This window comes from Crocuta crocuta, unplaced genomic scaffold (assembly GCF_008692635.1).
Source record: "Crocuta crocuta isolate KB4526 unplaced genomic scaffold, BGI_CrCroc_1.0 scaffold516, whole genome shotgun sequence".
Lineage (NCBI taxonomy): Eukaryota > Metazoa > Chordata > Mammalia > Carnivora > Hyaenidae > Crocuta > Crocuta crocuta.
The window spans coordinates 1935537-1955489 of NW_027529538.1; the positions used below are offsets into that span (position 1 = coordinate 1935537).

General features: G+C 46.0%; 1 protein-coding gene across 1 annotated transcript in view; it reads right to left on the reverse strand.

The window, feature by feature from the left end:
• DNER (delta/notch like EGF repeat containing) overlaps positions 1 to 19953 on the reverse strand; it is a 194480-nt gene that overhangs the window by 91190 nt on the left and 83337 nt on the right. Inside the window, exon 9 of the mRNA XM_077761381.1 lies at positions 2748 to 2861. Coding sequence (XP_077617507.1) covers positions 2748 to 2861 — 114 coding nt within the window. The remainder of the gene's footprint in view (positions 1 to 2747; positions 2862 to 19953) is intronic.

Sequence of the window (19953 nt, forward strand, 5' to 3'; positions counted from 1 at the left end):
ATTTACAGATTAGGAAACCGAGACAGAGAGAGAGAGAGAGCGAGAGAGAGCGAGAGAGAGCGAGAGGTGTGAACTCACTTGCCCATGAGACCCAGCTGGTGAGTGAGATACCAGGTAGATACAGGCTCCAGACCTAAGCCCCTGACTACCCCTCAGGATGAAGATGAAATGCCCCCCTTGGCACACAAGCCCTGTGAAGCCATGCATACATCAACCTCCTGCCCCCCACTTTCCTCCTCGTCATCTTTCCTCATCAGCAATGCCCTCAGTCCACCTTCCTCCTCCCTGGCCTCACTCAGGGCCTCACTCAGCACACCCAGCTGCCCAAGACTGAACAGCTCCTTCTGTACATCATCAAGGCCCCAACCCTGCTCTAATTACACACTTATCTGTGTATGCACCTTGGGAAGCCCCACATCAGCTCCTCTGGCCCTTAAATCCCAGCGCCCAGCGCAGCGCCTGGCATATGGAAAGTTCTCAGTCATCTCTATCTGCTGGGAAAAATGGCAGTATGAGGCAAAGTAAAACCCTTGGGTCCCGCTTCAAGGGCCATCCTTTATGGCTGCCGTGATTTTTGTAAGTCACTGCCTCTATGAGCCTCCGGGGTCTCACTTTAACTTTCTGGTGACAGTCAAAACTATAAAAATAAGCCATTTGCAGTTTTCAGAGCTCTTTCGCAGAAATCCCATTTGTGCTCAGAATGGCCCTGTGAAGTATGCCTCTCACTGAAGCCCACATTTAGGAGGATCAGGTGGCAGCAGGGAGATTCAGGAGATTCATGATTTGCTGCGGTCAATCAGCTGGTGACCCTAAAGCCCACCCTTGACGAGAAGCACAGCCTACAACCAGTTAGTTAGCAACCGCCTAACCCAGGGTGCCACGAAGCCGTGAAAATCTGCAAAGCTCGTGTGGAAGGGCCATGCGTGCTGCTTGCTTAGCCCTCAACCCCTTTCAACGTGTCCATGTTTTCCATGTGCTTCAGAGACTCAAGGGGAGGGTGAAGCGTCAGGCTCATCAAACACACTTTACTCCATTGCCATGGTAACCACATATATCGCAAGCACAAGCACCAAGGGGCTGTGGCTCCTACCCCGCACAGGTGAGCGGAAGCTGTGGGACAGGATTCACTTCTTCAGTGCAGGTCTACAAGATATTAAGGAGGAGGAGGTGCTGCAGATCACACGTGCTGCTCCCTGGCAACCCTGAGCCCTTGGGTCACGTGGAAGGTCGGTGGCCTTCTAGCAAGTGCCATGCCTAGCCACCACCCCCCTGCAGCCTCTCAGCCAGGGGCAAAGCAGGGTAATGTGGGGCCCAGAGGCGGTTCCTTACGCACTCAGACTCTACACTTAACCTCTGCAGATCATGTCCTGATACTTCATGCACTTGTCAATATCACCTCTTTGGATCAGGAACTTACATGCTGGTTTCAAAAACAAAACAAACCTCTAGGGGCGCCTGCGTTGCTCAGTTGTTAGGCATCCAGCTCTTAGTCTCAGCTCAGGTCATGATCTCACAGTTCGTGAGCTTGAGCGCCGTGTCAGGCTCTGTGCTGACAGCGTTGGGGTCTGCTAGGGATTCTCTGCCTCCCTCTCTCTCTGCCCCTCCCCCTCTTAAATAAAAAAATAAAACTTAAGAAAATAAAGAACAAGAAACTCTTAACATCAAGTTATTCTTTCAGTATTAATGTTTAAAGTAATCCCTTCCATAAAATACCTCCAAGCAGAAATGTGAACTTCCTCTGAGGACAAAATCATATTTGAATACCAGCTTGCTAGCTATGGCCATCTGCTTGCCCCTTCAGGTCGAACTAGTCTAACAGTAAAAATTTTTTTAAACTAAGAGTATCTCAAGGGGTGCCTGGGTGGCTCAGTCGATAATGTTCAACTTCAGCTCAAGTATTGATCTTGTGGTTCATTAGTTTAAGCCCCACATTGGGCTCCATGCTGACAGCTCAGAGCCTGGAGCCTGCTTTGGATTCTGTGTCTCCCTCTCTTTGCCCTTCTCCTGGGCTTGCTCTTTCTCTCTCTCTCTCTCTCTCTCAAAACTAAACATTAAAATAAATAATAAGTAAATAAATAAAATAAAAGTAGCTCAAAAGATGTGACTTTCCAGAATCTTGGAAGTTTCTAAGATGTTACAAAGTTGATTTAAAATAAAAGCAGGTGAGGGGCACCTGGGTGGCTCAGTCGGTTGAGCGTCCAACTCTTGATTTCGATTCGGGTCATGATCTCACAGGTTCGTGAGATGGAGCACTGCATCCCACTTTGTGCTGAGAGTGCGGAGCCTGCTTGAAATTCTCTCTCTCCCTTTCTGTCTGCCCCTCCCCTGCTCATGCTGTCTCTCTCTCTCAAAAGAAATAAATATTTTAAATAAATAAGATAAATAAAAGTAGGTGGACTTTATGTTGAAATATTTTTTATGTGTAGTGGTATCAAAAACAAAATTTTGAAAATTTTAACATGTGAAATTTACGAAAAATCTTACTATAGTTATCATTGTATTATATTTATTCATTTTCAAGGTATAAATAAAAATCACAGGAATTCCTACATTGTGTCTAATATTCAAATGTAATTCTCAAGCTATTCTAGCATAGAATTTTAAAAAAAGACTCTTATCTTTTGTTTTATAAACGGAACAAAATAGGAAGTTCTCTTGTATGGAGTTTTTCAGAAATTTGAAGCTGATCAAAGTAGTTTATGGTTTAAAATGGAAAACAAAAGTTATTCTGAGGCAATGATATTTACCTTCTGGACACTGGCAGGTGAATCCACTGAGACTAGACACGCATGTTGCTCCATTTCGGCAAGGCTCTAGGATACAGTAATCAATCTTGGATTGGCAAAGCTCTCCAGTATAACCTGAATCAAACAAGACAGATATTTTATAAAAACGCAGTATTCCAAAACCATCGTGAACTGCCCCAGGAACTGACCGAGTCAACGGGTACCCGCCCACTGAAAGCAGCAGCTTTGAGCTAAAGAGCCCCCCAGTCCCCTGTCACTCCTCAGTCTGCTTTGATTTTGCGATGAGAAACAGTCTTAGCAGTTTAGAATCACAGTTCAAAAGTCATGGACTTGGCCAAAATCTTTACTGCAAGGAGAGACATTTCTTCAGCCTTAAGCCCTGCATTTTACTTTGAAATATTAGTCAGGACCTTCAGGAATTGAGGGGTCCCAGCTTCCTTGTGACACAGGGCAAAACACAATCTACAATGTTCTGCTCCATCTAACTGACAGGATGGCCACTTTCCCTGGGTCAGCCCAACACCTATTTTTAAAAAGCACTAGGAAAAATGCAAGGCATTAAGATTTCTTCAATTTATACTTTACAGCTGGAAGAACCCTCCTGTGTTAATGCCATGCCCCATTCCCTCATGTTACAGACAAAGAGATTGAAACACACGTAATGTTAAGCACCTGAATATATCATTCTTAATCTTATTTGAATCCCATCCAGCTCAGCAAATTCTCTGTGAAGCAAGACTCTGGTGAGGATTTCATTGGACGGTAACATAACCACACGTGTGTTAAGGAAGTAAGGACTCCAATCTGTAAGAACGCAACCCAAAGCTTTAAATAAATTCCACACTAGGGGCACCTGGGTGGCTCAGTCAGTTAAGGGTCCAACTTTGGCTCAGGTCATGATCTCACGGTTTGTGGTTCGAGCCCCGCATCGGGCTCTGTGCTCACAGCTCAGAGCCTGGAGCCTGTTTCAGATTCTGTGTCTCCCTCTCTCTCTGCCCCTCCCCCACTGGAGCTCAAGCTATCTCTCTCTCTCTCTCTCTCTCACACACACACACACACACACAAACATTAAAAAGGTTTTTTTAAATAAATAAATTCTTCATTATTTATTAACTATGAAAACAAAGCCCTCCAGAGAAACAAGTGTTCATTTTAAAATGGCTATGAAGGAAAACTTGGACAACACGATGTCAGACAGAAAGAGGCGCTGCCCTTACTGCTGTTATTTGAGTGACAGAACTCTTAATAATTGGGGGATGATTCCTATGAGAAGTACTTATGCACAGATATTTTCTGCACGATTATAATCATCCTGTAGCATTTTATACCTTGCTAGGATGTACATTAAGTACCTAAAAACTTGTCTTTCTGAATTATTAGTTTTGAAAGACTGTCATTAGCACTTGAATCTGAGATTTGCCAAAGTAAATCAATGATATTAGAAGAGGGATGATTTACCTGAGCTTCAATTACCTGCCAAACAAGTAGAAATTACAGAATGTGAATGTGGAGGCATTTATGTGCAACCTTAGTCTTCCCTAAGGCTTCAAAATAGCTCAGGAGATTCTAGCTTATTAGCAGGATAAGATGAGTAAAATAACTGTAGAACTAAAAACCCGAACACGAGGACAAAAAGCTATTTCAAAATCGCAGAGCAGAATATCTTAATATGATAATATTATGTTCATAGATCTTCAAATGACAACTGTAAATTCAGAATGAGGGAGAGAAAACTGTTTTTCAGAAGAGTACTATGAATAAATTTTTGACTAGGGGTGCTTCGGTGGCTCAGTCACTTGAGCGTCTGACTTCGACTCAGGTCATGATCTCACAGTTTGTGTGTTCGAGCCCCACGCCGGGCTCTGTACTGACAGCTCAGAGCCTGGAGCCTGCTTCAGATCCTGTGTCTTCCTCTCATTCTCTCTGTCCCTCCTGTGCTCAGGCTCTGTTTCTCTGTCTTTCAAAAATAAATAAACATTGAAATAAGTTTTTGACTAAAAGTCATAGCTAATATCTATAATAGAACACTTCTTTTTGCTTCTATACATTAACTCATCCTCACTGCAAACTATGGGGTCAGTATCATCACAATCATGTCCATTTTACAGATGGTGAAACTGAGAACTGGGAAGTTTAAGCCATTTGCACGATGCCACACAGGGAGTCAGACTCCCGAGCCCAACCCCTTAAATGCATCATCATTACCACGGCAGCATCCATCGCATGCTCAAAAACACGTATTTAACGTGAAGGGAAAATAACGGAAAATGACGTATAAAGAAATACATAATTATAGGTAGACACAGAGTAAACAGCATGGATATTCTTGGGCCCACCAAGAATTTTCTTTGAATCTCTGCTTTTGATGTGTCTACAATAGGCTATAAAAGTATCTTCATGAAAAAGATGACCAGTTACAAATACTGGCTTCGTAGAAGCAGTGGTTACAGGATACAGAGTCATGAATCCTGCCATCACAAAGGTCTTAAAATTGTGACCCCAGAACCACACAAAGCATGAAAAATAGCCAGAAGCCAATGAGTTATCATCTGTAAGGGAGGTCTATGTCCCTACTGGACAGAAACAATATAAGCAGAATTCAGAATTCCATGAGCTTCAAAATTCTTTAGAGAAAATTTTAACATTTCACTTTCCTTGAACATTTTACTTGGGAATTTTAAACATACTTACACATAGAAAGACTAAGATACAAGCCTCATGTATCTATCACCAAATTCAACAATTACTAGCATTTGTCCATTTAATTTTACCCAGCTCCCTCATAGTTTTACATTTTCCCTGTTGGGGCATCTGAAAGCAAATTTCAGTTTACTTGTAAAGACTTCAATATGTATCCCTAACTAACGGAGATTTTTTTAAAGATCACTTTTAATGGCTTTTTTAATGTGTGGTCCTATTTACAAACTGAATTAAACACTTTAAACTACATTTATTAATTTCAACATTTCCTTTTACAAACCTCATTTGTGGGATAATACACAAATCTTCCCATGCATTTAATTCACTCTTATGTAAGAGATATTAATTCACTCTAATAAATTAAACCTTTAAGCAATTTTAAAAAAATTTAATCTTTTTTTAATGTTTATTTATTTTTGAGAGAGAGACAGAGCACAAGCAAGGGAGGGGCAGAGAGAGGGAGACACAGAATCTGAAGCAGGCTCCAGGCTCTGAGCTGTCACGGGGTTCCAACTCACAAACTGTGAGATTGTGACCTGAGCCAAAGTCGGAAGCTTAACTGACTGTGCCCCACAAGGTAAATCTTAAGTGCTGTTAAATGCTCCAGTATTTACATATGTAAGTTTAGTAGGATTTCAACCTGAGGTCAACCCACATTTGCAGCTTGTGGGGTGTTTGGGATTGTCCCACTGATACTTAGTGGTAGAGATTCTAAAGTCTTGCACTGCCTGAGATGACCCAGTATAAGAGAATTTTCTTACTCAAATGTTGAGAGTCCTCTCTAATGAGGAACACGGCTCAGGGACCAGTCACTCTCTCATTGCTTTTGGATCTTGAGCTTCAACGCTCTCTCGCAAAGATTTTTTAAATAAGGGAAACATGGAACTATAAAGAAAAAGACCATGTGTATACTTAGACATGTAAAGTTATGTGTATGTTGGCATCTGTATGAGTTCAATATAACTGGAAAATGAAAACAGCAACAGATGAGTGAGGGAGGCAGGGCCAGGATTATGGGATTATGGGATTATGAGATTACTGAGCATCCTTAGCTGCAGGTGACCAGCTGGTCAGTTGCTGGCAATAACCACCAGCCTGTGTGTCTGCGGAGCTGTAATAAGGACCTGACACTTGTCCACACCAGGCCAGTCATGATTGTTGACATCAAAGGAAGTAGTTGCAATTTAGCCGGAAGTTCTAGGAGTACCATCACTGACTGCACTGAGCCAACGGAAGCCAGATCTTGGAGAGGACAGGCAGAGACGACAAGGAACTAAAAGTGCCCTGTGGCTGGTTTAAGGGACTCTTAAACACCAGTGAGTCATTTCTCAGACCCGCAGAGAGCAGAAACCTACAGTAGTGGTCAGACAAATCCCTGCTATTGATCTATATAGAATATTCTGAACTGCACATCTAAGGCATCTGCAAATTACCTGTCCATGTCTGTTGTTTCTTCGTTTGATATTTAAAACTAAATGAGTGAATGGAATTTAAATTTTACAAGACCATGAAGGCTTTGCCTGGGCTCTCTCTTCCATTCTGTGGAAAGCTGGTGTCTTCTCTGAGGAAGAAAATTACCATGCTGATCATGGACACTTCCTCACCTACCAAAGCAGTGACACACATTCAGAAGACCCTGTGGAATGTTTGAGGAAAGCAATGAGTATGTCAACACAGTGAATACGTGGTCATTTTGTGCCCATTGCTAACAGGAGAATTTTCTCTAACACACACACACACACACAAATGGGCATTTCAGGACTTAAAGACCTAGGTCATAAGTTCCTAACAGGAATGTTGGCAAGGCACAGAGAAAAGCCCATGTAAAGGCCCAGCAGTATGCGGAAAAGGTGGTGTGGATGCCACTTAGACATCCTTAAAAATCCACAACAGAGATAATCGTCCTTCATTCGGGTTTCCAAAGGACAAAGTCTATACCTAACTGCCACAGCAAATAGCAGTAACTTTCCTCAGAACTAGCGATACGGCTCCTTCTTAGCCAAACCCAAAGCATTCGTGGACCCCCTTTGGAATTAGTATTATAACCACATGACGCTTTCATGTGGTCCAGTCCCAGGCATCACTGCCTCTCACCAGGACTTAAGACACGGCTCCCTCGGCCCACCTCCTCACCCCTACTCTTGCTTTCCTACAGTCCATTCTACAATCCACGTGGGAGGAGCTGGAGGGATTGTTTTTTTAAAGACATAGCTTATATCCTATTATTCTTATACTTAAAACCTTCCACTTGCTTTACAAAGGGCTTGGAACAGAACCCAAACACTTGCCTCCATGGGTGAAAGGCACAACGTGATCTGGCCCCTGCCTCCTTCATCCCTACACGTCTCCCCGTCGACCACTGCGCCGTGGCCACCCTGGAATCTGTCTGTCCCTAACATCACCAAGCTCCTCCACACAGTCTTTAATGGTGTTTTCAGGCTGTGCAAAAATGTGAGAAGGACACAGGATACAACAAAAGCAATTGTGGTCCTGCCCTAGGAAGAGAAGCATGGCATGGATTTAAAACCTTGGTGCCTCAGTCAGTTAAGCGTCTGACTTCAGCTCAGGTCATGATCTCATGGTCTGTGAGTTAGAGTCCCGCATGGGGCTCTGTGCTGACAGCTCAGAGCCTGGAGCCTGCTTAGGATTCTGTTTCTCCCTCTCTCTCTGCCTCTACTCCACTCGTACTCTGTCTCTCTCTCTGTCTCTCTCTCTGTCTCCCTCTCTGTCTCTCTCTCTCTCTGAAAAATAAATAAACATTTAAAAAATTTAAAAAAACCTGGCACATAACAAGAAGAAAGTCAGCAATAAACTTAGGGAGAAGGGACTACAGGAAATGCAGGGAATTTCATCTGTAAGAGCAGGAAGCAGAGGTGGGAGGGATTAAAAATGAATTTCATAAAGGAGTAGAGGACCTAAGAGAGTGCATTAAAGTCGACTCCAACACCAGGTACGGAGATGTGAAATCCAACTATGCAGGGAAGGAAGTCCGCTACAAACTCAAGGGGGATTGACAGATACAATCAGAGCATTTAGGTCAAGATGTCCTGTGAACCCAGGGCTTGTGCGTTGTGAAATCAACCCCATGTGGAGAGCGTGAGCGGATGTTTACTGCCATTGGAGTCAGCAGAGGAGAAGGGTGGCCTCTGCATGCTCATCACTGACCTGAGAGTTGCCCTGAATGTCCAGGTCCTGGGAGACAGGCAAAAATCTCTCCCCCAGAAACAACCTCCGACCCCTGGGCGCCTGCTCTAATTCATTAGGGTCAAGACCTGCAATTAGCTGAGAATAACACAGCTCTGGGTCTGAGCCTTATAACCCAGAAAGAGAAAGAGTCGCATTCACAGATGACGATGTGATGTCAGAGGTCAAGCTCTGGAGTCGCCCCTTGGTGTCTGGTTTGGCTAATCCGCACGTCCAAAGAATGTGTCACGGTTAGGATAACGTGGTACGTGAGAGGATCTATCAGACTTCGGATTCCAATTAAAGTGTTCAGCTGAATAACTGATCTTTTGATGCATGAATTTTGAAAGATAAGGTAAGCTAGTATACGTTGAGAGGTGTAATGGAGCTTGAGAATCGCTCTGATTTACATTTAATTCTTGCAAGGGAACAAACACAAAAGATTATTTCAGATCATCTTCCCTCTGCAGGAAAAGCCCAGAGTGGCCATCAAAAACCTCAACCGTGGGGGCACCTGGGTGGCTTAGTCGGTTAAGCGTCCGACTTTCGCTTAGGTCATGATCTCGCAGTTCGTGAGTTCGAGCCCCGCGTCGGGCTCTGTGCTGACTGCCAGCTCGGAGCCTGGAGCCTGTTTCAATCTGTGACTCCCTCTCTCTCTGACCCTCCCCTGCTCATACTGTCTCTCCCTCTCTCCTAGAAATAAATAAAAATATTAAAAAAAAAAAACCTCAACCGTGGAGTCCCACCACCACCTCGCACGGAGTGTTCCCTCCAAGCTACGCCCTTCCATGGCCGCCTTTCCCATTAGCCAGGTCTCTGTGCAGAAATCACTGGATCAAACATCAGGCCTCAAGCTCTTCCTTATCCTGCATCTTAGTACGTACCTCTACTGGACAAGACACACATAGACTTGTTACCTCCCCGCCAGCAGGTGACCCATGGGAGCAGGGCTTTGTCCCAGAGTCTCCTGCTGTCCCCCGCAGGGTTCCTTCAGGCCCCATCCATTATATTTACTACCTGAAAGGCTCTTCTTTGTTGGCTTTCTTTCAACAACAAATTCCCTAAAGATTGGGATTTTGCCTTTCTTGGTAATCTCTGAATCCTCCACACTTAAACATTTCCTAGCACAAATCAATCAACTTGCTTCAAGCTTTTTCCCTAAAATCAACCATATCTTTCAAGTCAGATTTAGCCTCTCCTTATGCAATAATACCCAGAACAGCATGCGCAAAACGTGCTCGTTACTTTTTTCCCTAAGGCACATTGAAATAAATACATCGCTACTAAAACATGCATGCATTCTCTCAAACACGCGCTATCTAAAATCACCTTGTATTCTGGAACAGTCTGGGTGCTTCTGATGCGGGAGACCCCACAACGGAGCAGTCGCTCTGCTAAAGGACCCTCCTCCCCAGCCAGACTGGGATGGGTGAGAAGTTATGCTGACCCCTTCTGCACTTCGGTCTTCTCCAAGTAGCATTCAGCACCTTCCACAGGTGCCTAAGTCACGGCAAATGAACAGACCTGAAGCAGGACTCTGCCCCTGCGACAGCTCTATCCAAGTTTAATTCCCTGGGTCAGAGCAATTCTCCACCAGGATGATCCCCTCCAACCCCAACCCCCCCCCCCNGATGTCTGGAGACATGATTTATTGTTACTCCACTGAGGGTGCTATTGGCATCTGGTAGGTAGGAGTCAAGGACGGGGCTGAACAGCCACAGTGCACAGGACGGTCCCTACAACAAAGAATGACGCAGCCCAACATGTCCCTCATGCCAGAGTTGAGAAACCTTGGTGTAGGTCAATGAGACCTTGGTCCTTCAGACTAAAAACACTTGTTTTCATCCCAGTGCTTTTTATCTCCCCTTAAACAGAGACCAGTCCTTGCAAAGCAGGGAAACGGAACCTCAGGAACATTTTTAAGAACCAGAATCCTGAGGAATACTTATAACCTCTAGCAAGTTAAAGACCATTTTAAAATAAATCACGTTGAGTCTGAAAGCTTTGAGTTACTGAGCAATTAATGACAGTGATATTCAATGAATAAATAATATAATAATGGGTTCCAAAATAGAAGACTATTGGAGATACTGCTTTCTCCTTTTAGGGAATCCCAGAGGTTTTATCGTTTCTTCCGAGAACATTCTACTGCAACAAAGAGGATATAAGAAAATCTCTGCCTTGGGATATATAATAAGGATGCCTTTCAAGGCCATATGGGATGATTGGCAAAGCTCTAAACTCCAAATGGAGGCTTAGTGCTTTTAGAGCATCTGACCATGAGCAATGACGTTGGCCGAAATAAAGCACATGTACTAAGTGAAGGCCGGCAGGTGGTAAAGCAACCAGACACCTCATAGGAAACACATTGAACCGAATAATCCATTCAGAGGATGCATTCCGAGATTACATTTGGTCTAATGTAGACTTGGAGTATTTAATTTTACACTTTTTTGTGCTTAAGTAGAAAACATTTCTTTAAAAAAATTTTTTTTATGTTTATTTATTTTTGAGAGAGAGAGACCATGAGCAGGGAAGGGGCAGAGAGAGAGAGGGAGACACAGACAGAATCCAAAGCAGGCTCCAGATTTGAGCTGTCAGCACAGAGCCAGTTGTGGGGCTTGAACTCACAAGCTATGAGATCATGACGTGAGCAGAAGTCAGATGCCTAACTGACTGAGCCATCCAGGTGCCCCAAAAACATATCTTAAAATGTATCTGTGTCCAGGGAGAAAAATGGGCAAGTTTTCCTGCGAATATCCAAATGGTTTGGAGAAAACAAATCCTAGGAGTCTCTTGATTGCAAGCAACATAACCAAAAACTTGTACCCCGTAGCACCCCCAAATCACTGTCTATGCGGGGTGTGCTCCTGAAATGATGGAAAACTTTCCCGAGTCAGTGATAAATCACCAGTACGCAAAGCTGGCTAAATGAGTCAGGCCGTTCCAAAAGCAACGCCATCCATCAGTGGCTTTTCTCAACATCCTGCCTCCCTGCACAACTGTTTCTGTGCATGATGTTTACTTTGAGATTCCTCTACTGAAAGAAAGATATTGCTCTGCATTGCTTTGATTCAGAGGGGTGGAATCTAATTGTTTCTTTGGAGAGCTGTCCTGAAAGCTTCCAAGGTGGGAATGTGGCGGGAGCTATTTTTAACATTCCTAGTCTTTTAATAGCCAGCTGTGCAGTCAGGTGAAGGCGCTGGTTTTGTGCTGAAAGGCTGATGGGAGGGAGAGAACCCACCAGCCTCAGCTCCTGCCCTCGGGGGACCAGAGCAGCTGGGCTGGGGCCTGAGCTGACTGCTGCAGAGGAGGGCCTAATATTAGCACTCTGAAGCAAGAAATCAATAGCAGGAATCTGTGGCCCATCGAGACATTCAATCTCAGAGGCATCCAATTTCAAAGTCAGAAGGTAGGAATTATTTAACAGAAAAAAAGTGGTGAGATCTGCTGGCCTGGGGGGAAAAACAAACACATCCGAACAAATGCAAACATGATTTAAAAACCAAAGGCAAAGAAAGGAAGACATAGGACGCCCATCTGTGAAAGGCAACCAATAAAATATAATTAAAATCAGAATATGCAAGAGAAAAGCATGGAAGAAAGCCAACATCCAGCAAAATCAGGAAAATTAATCTCAAGGTTAGAAAGTAACCAGATCTAATTAGCACACACATAGGCAAGAGGCACAGGGGGAAGGACAGCGGTTTACAGAGTCAAAGGTCAGAGATGGCCACGCAAAGCTCAGCTGAGTAGCATCAAAGGACTGACGTTGCCTTTCACATCCCCCTTGGGTAGAATATGGATAATGACAATACCTGGCTTCTAGGGTGGTTGGAAGAACCCAAGGAGGCCCACTCTGTGCAGCACGAGCCATTGCGATCAATCCACATAGCCTGCACCATGTCCATTGTGTCGCTGACGGCTCAGTGTTTGTGAATGAATGGATACCTTACAGATTTTAACACTGCCAAGCAATAAGCCAATATTATCCGATCTCTCAGTTTTTAACAGGCAGTGGAAACGAGCAGTTCTCCAAGTGTGGTCCCCAGACCAGAGGCATCAGCATCACCTGGGAACTTGCTACAAATGCAAGTTCACCAGCATCATCGCAGGCCTACAGAATCAGAGACCCTGGGAGGGGGTCGGACTGCGGGGGGGGGGAGGAGGGATACATGCTACAATCTCAGGTTTAAGAAGCCCTCCAGGTGATTCTGATTCAAGGTACATGCTGAAGTCTGAGAACCACTCGTCCAGAAAACTAGCAGCAATTTTTAAAATATCAAATATTAATATTATTCATTTAAGAGGTACACATGTGACAGATTACAAAAGAAAAAGATCAAAGAGTGAAAGTCAAATATTACATTAAAAAGCCTTTACTGACTGTGCTGTTGGCACATGTTTTTTTCCTTTTGGTGACTGGGAGCCCCCAGGCTTGGTGATGGTGACACATTGCTTTGTGTCCAGATCTGCCTTCCTATTATTATGAGAGCAGATGTTGGTGATTTCTGTCCCCAGTCCCCAGCCCAGAGCCAAGGACTCTGGAGGTACTTATTAAAAAGTAACTAATGACCACGTAAGCACCACGCATCGCTATTTTTAGAATAACCTCTTTGGTTTCATTTCCTAGAACCCAAATAAGAAACCGTGATGTTGGTAGAAGCCAGACTACATGTGACGCATATAGCTTCTAACCTGGTGATTACAAAGTGGGAGAGATTTCAAGAAAATTCCTTTCATTGAGGACGTCCTGATGACTGCCCAAGAGAAACTGAAATCAACAGGAAGAAGGCATTAAATTAAGGCATTAACCTGTCTGGCATGAGACAGACAGGTTCAGGGACTGACTTAAAGATATTTATCAGCTGAATTCTAGGTTCACATAATGAATGAGGCTACAGGGAAGGCCTTCATTCTTTGAGAAAGAATTTTAGATGAGTGGAAATTCACAGCTGGGGAATCTGAGACACTTTCAGAGGAGGTGCGAAGATGCGTTCCCATGAAACAAGCATGCAGTGTGAGCCAAGGCAGCATCACGGTACCAAACAGGCACGGATCGGATGCACTGACTGAGGCCTCGGGGAGGCAGCTGGGGCTGCAGCCTCAAATCCACAGCCTGAAGGGCTAGGGCACCAAAGCAGCATCTGTGAAGGTTTCTGATCCGAGGGCAGACTGGGGAAGGTGGTCGAGACTGGTCGCTTCTTGTTCTCATCTGCTTTAATTCATCTGCTTTAATTTAGGGGGAGGGCTCAACTCTCCTCCCTTCCTCCTCGGCATAGATGCTGTGGTGTGGGAGAAATGGGGGGGGNACAGGGAGAATGAAAGCACCCATCCCACTCAATGTTTACTAGCATTCACTGGCTAAAATAGGTGCCCTTTGGGCGTCGCCCCCTTCTGTGCCTGTGTGTGTACGTGTGCGTGCGCATGCGTGGATGTATGCGCGTGTTCTCTCTAACTCTTACAAGGTCAAGACTTGTCATTCCATTTCACAGGTGAGAGTATCTGGGCTCAAGAGAGCACGGTAGTTGGAGAGTGGTTCGGCCTGGAATCAAAGCCAGGGCCACAGACTCCCCACCCCACATTTCTTGACGCCTCACGTGTGTTGTGTTTCCTTTTCATGAGGCTTTTTTATTGTTATTTTTTAATTTTTTTTAACATTTATTTTCGGGGGATAGAGAGAGACAGAGCATGAGCAGGAGAGGGGCAGAGGGAGAGGGAGACACAGAATCCGAAGCAGGCTCCAGGCTCTGAGCTGTCAGCCCAGAGCCCCACACGGGGCTCGAACTCACAAATCATGAGATCATGACCTGAGCTGAAGTCAGATGCTTAACCGACTGAGCCACCCAGGCGCCCCACATGAGGCTTTTTCAAAAAGACTGAGCGAGGCCAGCGCAGAGGCAGGGAAGAGCGAGCAGGGAGCGGGTCCTAGCAGAGGAGCAAAGGACCTTCTGGGGGTGCCACGTGGTCCCGGGGGCTCACGAGCCAGGGACAGCACAGAGGAGCTGAGGCCAAAGCAGCTTCTGGGGAAGCAGCGGCTGCGCACAGTGCAGGGCGTGGGACCCGCAGGGGGACAGAACAGCAGCCATGACGGCAGCATTGCCGGCCGCCTCCTGGGGTGCGGGCACCTTTCTGAACACAGCTCAGGTCCCACCTTCCCTAAACCTCCCCACTGGCCTGGAGGGCAGTGCGTGGGTCCCATCGGCCAGCCCGGGGTCACAGAGAGGAAGCTGGGACCCAGCGCGATGAAGTAACTTCCCAGGAGTCACAGGGACAATGAGGAGTGGGAGCAAGCTGTGCCCTCCGGCGATGTGACATCTCAGCCCTGCTCAGCAGCGCTGGGATTTGGGCTTCTGGGAGACAGATGGGGCGGGGCGGGCATGGGGGATGGGAGGGGAAGGGCTGGGGCAGGTGGGAAATTGCTGTAAATAGAGCGAACCTGGTGACCGTCCAAAGGTAAGACAAGGGGCGTCCAGCCTGAATGACAAGAGTGGCGATGGCACCAGTGACAGAAACCAGAGCTCTCGAAAAGGTCAGGCTTGAAAGCGTGTGTGAGAGGCAGGGGGAGAGGGACCCCGCAGGTCTGGGGCTGAGCCTGAGGAGGGGATGAGGCGCTAGTGGTGCATCAATGCCAATTCCACTGGGGGTGCTGGAGCAGAGGCGATGGGCTGGAAGGAAGCGTCTGGAAGCGGAACACTTAGAGGTGACAGCTGAGAGGAGTGACTGCCACCAAAGGCAGAGGAAGCAAGACAGCGGCTCTTGAGTGAGCAAGGGGAAGGGAAGGAGGGGAGGCGGGCTGGACTGGTCTCAGGACAACAGCCACCACTCAGTAGGCCAGGCGAGAAATGCTTCTAAGGAGACGAGGACAAAGAAAGCCCCGGAGATTAGTGGGAAGAAGCCGCCAATAACCTTGCAGAAGAAGTGTCATGATGTAAAGGGAAAGGAAGTGTAAGTAAATGGGCAGGAAATCACAATATGGACATAGATGGATGTAGGCAGTGACGATGGGGAGAGAGAAAGGAAGAGGGGGGGAGGGGGAGGGGAGGAAGGGGTGGGAAGGAAGAGATCAACAGATGGAAGCGGCAGCAAGGAGTCACTAAATTTTTGCTTGTTTAGGGACTGGATTTAAGATGAGACCTTGGAAGCCCTGCTGATGAGAAGCCAAGGATGATGTCAGAAGATGAAGGGTGGCGGAGACAGAGACAGAAGAGGCTGGAGGAGAGAAGGGAGGTCACAACTAGGGTAGGGTTCACGGTAACACTATTCACAACGGCCGAAGGGTGGAAACAACCCAAGAGTGCGCCAACGGGTGAACAGACACACAAGAGGTGGTCTCCACGCAATGGGATATCATTCGGCCGTAGAAAGGAATGAAGCCCTGATCCGTGCCGCAGCACAGATGAACCTTGAAAAGCCAGACACGAGAGGCCACCTATCAAATACTTCAACTTCTATGAAATGTCCAGAATGGGCAAGTCTACAGAGACGGGAAGGAGATCCGTGGTGGCCGTGGGCTGCAGGGAGGAGGCAGCAGAGTCAGGGGGCAACAAGTAAAGGGAAGAGGGCCGCTTTCTGGACACACGACCATCTTCTAAAATGGGCTGTGACAACTTTGTAAACATTCTGAGAACCACGGAATTGTACTCTTTGGTGGGATGTGGACTGTCTCTCAGTGAAGCTGTTATTAGTAAAAACCTCTGGAGCCATCCACATGGCCCCACTTCCACTCACATCGCACACACATCCCCCCAGCAAGTGGCAATACCCTATATCCCAGACCCAAACTTCCACAGCTGCCGGTGCCTCGGTTCTCCAACTGCCATTCTCTCTGGCCTGGAGAGTAATCTCCCCATTGCCCCTCCATATGTTTCTTCTTCATCAGGTTTCAGGGCGATCCTTTCAAGAGAGAAGTCAGATGGCCTGCCCCAGTTCATACCCTGAATAGGATCCCCGTCCTTCCTCCACGGCCCGGTCCAGCTTCCTTCCCAGCGCCAAGGCTCATCACTGGCTTTGAGGCACTGTGCACGTATTCCTGCCTCAGGACCTTTGCATGTGCCATTCCCTCTGCTTGGATGCTATTCCCCACCCACTCCCCACCCCCAACAGTTACATTGTTCACAAGCTCATTTTATTCAGGTCTCTCTATAAGTAATTTCCCTTCAGAGAAGCCTCACCTGATAACCCCCATGCTCCCATTTCTTTTGATCTCTTCACCTGTTTTATCATTGCACCTATCAGTGCCTGACCCTCTCCCTTAACTAAACACACACACACACACACACACACACACACACACACACACACACACCAAGAAACACATATGCTCACATTGTTGATTCCTCTCCCTCACTACCATGTGGCCTCCCTGAGCACGGGGACATTGCTGTTTGACAACGTATAGTCCTGGCACCTGGCAAATGCCTGGCACATAGGAGATACTCAATAAGCATTTGCTGAATGAATGAGTGATACTCACTACAACCCCTTATTTTAAAGATAAGGACACTCGAGAGCTGAAAGGCTGGGAGGGTCACACAAGGTCATATAACTAGTAAGTGGAAGGTGCTGGCTTGAACCCTGAGCAGCAGGTTACAGTCTGGCTTGTCCCCTGGTCCCAGCTGGCCCCGTCTCTTGTCCTGCAAGTGGGTGAAGAGCATCATGGGCAATGCATTCACAGCCCATCGTAGAGGGCCAAGCCCTCTGCCCTGTTCGTAACTAATGGAAAAGTCACAAACTGAATACGTTGCAGTGAAATGTACACTGACCCAAAGACGGACACAGAGTGGAGAGGCCTGAAATCCTGTGTCTCCCACAAGCTTGCAGACGTTGGTCAAGTCCATCAGCCTCCTGGGGTCTCCCTTGTTTCCCCTGGCCCACGACCAAAGACAAGCTCTGAGGTGCCCTCCACTCTGAACCTCTGAACTAAGCCGCTTGCAAAAACCCACATTCACTTGCCGACACACTCGCCTCCTGAGCTGAGTGAGGCTGGGTGTGAGGACTTACAGAGGTCCTACTCAGGGCTTGTCTCCCAGAGGAGGTGACCAGCTTCAGACTCACCATGAAAGGCATCTGGACACTTATTTGGGCAACACTCAGTGTTTAAAAAAGTAGAGCTGGGACCGGAACATTCAAGGCATTCTCTGCGCCTCGGAAATGACAAGTTTTTTTTTTTTTTAATAGGCCGAAATCACCAATAATCTGGAAAAATGAAGTGCTCTAAAGTTGAAAAATGCTTTGTGCAACGCTAATAATATTTTGGCAGTGACAGTTTTGAACATGTATCACAGCTATTCTTTTCAGAAAAAGTAATAGCTCCTTTGGGGAAAAGTTATATTCTCAATATTAGAAGGCTTTTCTAAAATAAATCCTGATTAAAGAAGTTAAATTTCAATTTAATCAGGCATTCTGTGTCTACTAATGTGCAAGGCACGGGGTTTGACACTAAAGGGAATGGAGAGGGGCGCCCAGGTGGCTCAGTCAGTTAAGCGGCCGACTTTGGCTCAGGTCATGATCTTGCGGTCCGTGGGTTCGAGCCCTGCGTCGGGCTCTGTGCTGACAGCTCAGAGTCTGGCCCCTGTTTCAGATTCTGTGTTTCCCTCTCTCTCTGCCCCTCCCCGGGTCGTGCTCTGTCTCTCTGTCTCAAAAATAAATAAAAGTTGAAAAAAAATTTTTTTAAAGGGGGATGGAGAAATCAAGAATTTCAGGCCAGCCACAGTCTGATGGGGCAGGGGAAAAACACTTGCGCTACACGGAGAAGCCCCATGAAGAGAGGTGAGAAAATTGATTCCCCACTGCATATCTGTGTGCCTCATATAGAATTTTACCTCTTTCTATTCATTCATTCATTCACTCATCCACTCAACACTGAGCACATACTATATGCCAGGCACTGGGCTAGATCCTGGAGATATAAGCCCACAGAACAGACTGGGAGTTTGCATTCTCATTTGATGTTCCTAAATCATGATGAGGGCTGCTGTAATCTTGCAGAGTCAGAGAAGCAGACCCAGATAGGTTGTGTAACTTGCCCAAGGACCTGCACTAGAAAATGGTAAGGACATAGCAGGGTTTAGACTGCTGGCTCTGGAGTTGTAGCCAAGTAGGATGTGTAGGGGTCTAATCCACAGGGCAGATGGGTGGTGTCTAGTCCACAGGGCAGATGGGTAGGGATCTAGACCGCAGGGCAGATGGGTGGTGTCTAGTCCACAGGGCAGATGGGTAGAGGTCTAGTCCACAGGGCAGATGGGTAGGGATCTAGACCACAGGCTGAGGGTAGGAGTCTAGACCATAAGACTGACTCTAGCACCTGGGGTCATGTAACCTCAGGAAACAAGCAGGGTCTCCAGAAAGTTTGTTCTGGACCAGAAAGTATGACACTGGAACTAGACGGGAAATAAACAGGGAAAACAGTCCACATTTAAGGTCTAATTGTCTGGCATTTATTATCGTAACCTGGGCATTCTGCCTCCAGAGCCTGTGTTCTTAAATAGCATGCTATACTTTTAAAAAAAGAAGAGACCCTTCTGATTCTGTCCCTCACATGAGTTTGTCACTAAACTTGTGTTTATTAATTCTCACACCTGGCCCAAATCCAGTTCACCTCCTCACAGCCAACCACTGTCACTGGGGAAGTTCACAGCTTCTTTGTCACATGAAAACCAAGTGGCTGCAACTACTTCTAAATATGGTGCTGCCCTTCAGAGTGTCTGGTAACTTCTGGCACCTTCCTTGCTTCTGTCCCTGGATGCGGTCTCGTAGAGAGGTCTCAGAGCTCCTGATGAAATCCATACCACGTCAGTTCAGAGGGCCACCAATGGCTTGAACAAACCCCATTGCCAAAGTCAATAACCCTCTCTTAGATTCTCCTGAAGTATTTGATGTTGTTGACAATCTCCCTCTTTTTGAAAATATTGTAAGAAAGTTTCAAGAAAGATATCAATTACATTTGATAAAAAAATTCCCCGCCCTAAACAGAAATTTTATTGGCCATAATCTACAATTCATTTTACATCCTAGACACACGTATATGACATTTATCAATGTTTGACTACTGAAAGAATCATCCCCTGCTTTCAAAAAATTGTAAAAAAAAAATCAAAATGACAACTAAAGAAGGGGTTTATTACTTAATCAACTCTACAGCCAATTTGCTATAGTCATACATCTCTAGATTACCCATGACTCAAAAAATTATATTTGTATGGGCATTTGACATAGAACTGAAAGCAAAATATAATAATATTAGCAAATTTGGATCTGAAGCTTCTTCACGGATAATATCTTCACTTCTCCCATCAAGGGAAATAAGTACGACGCCAAGACA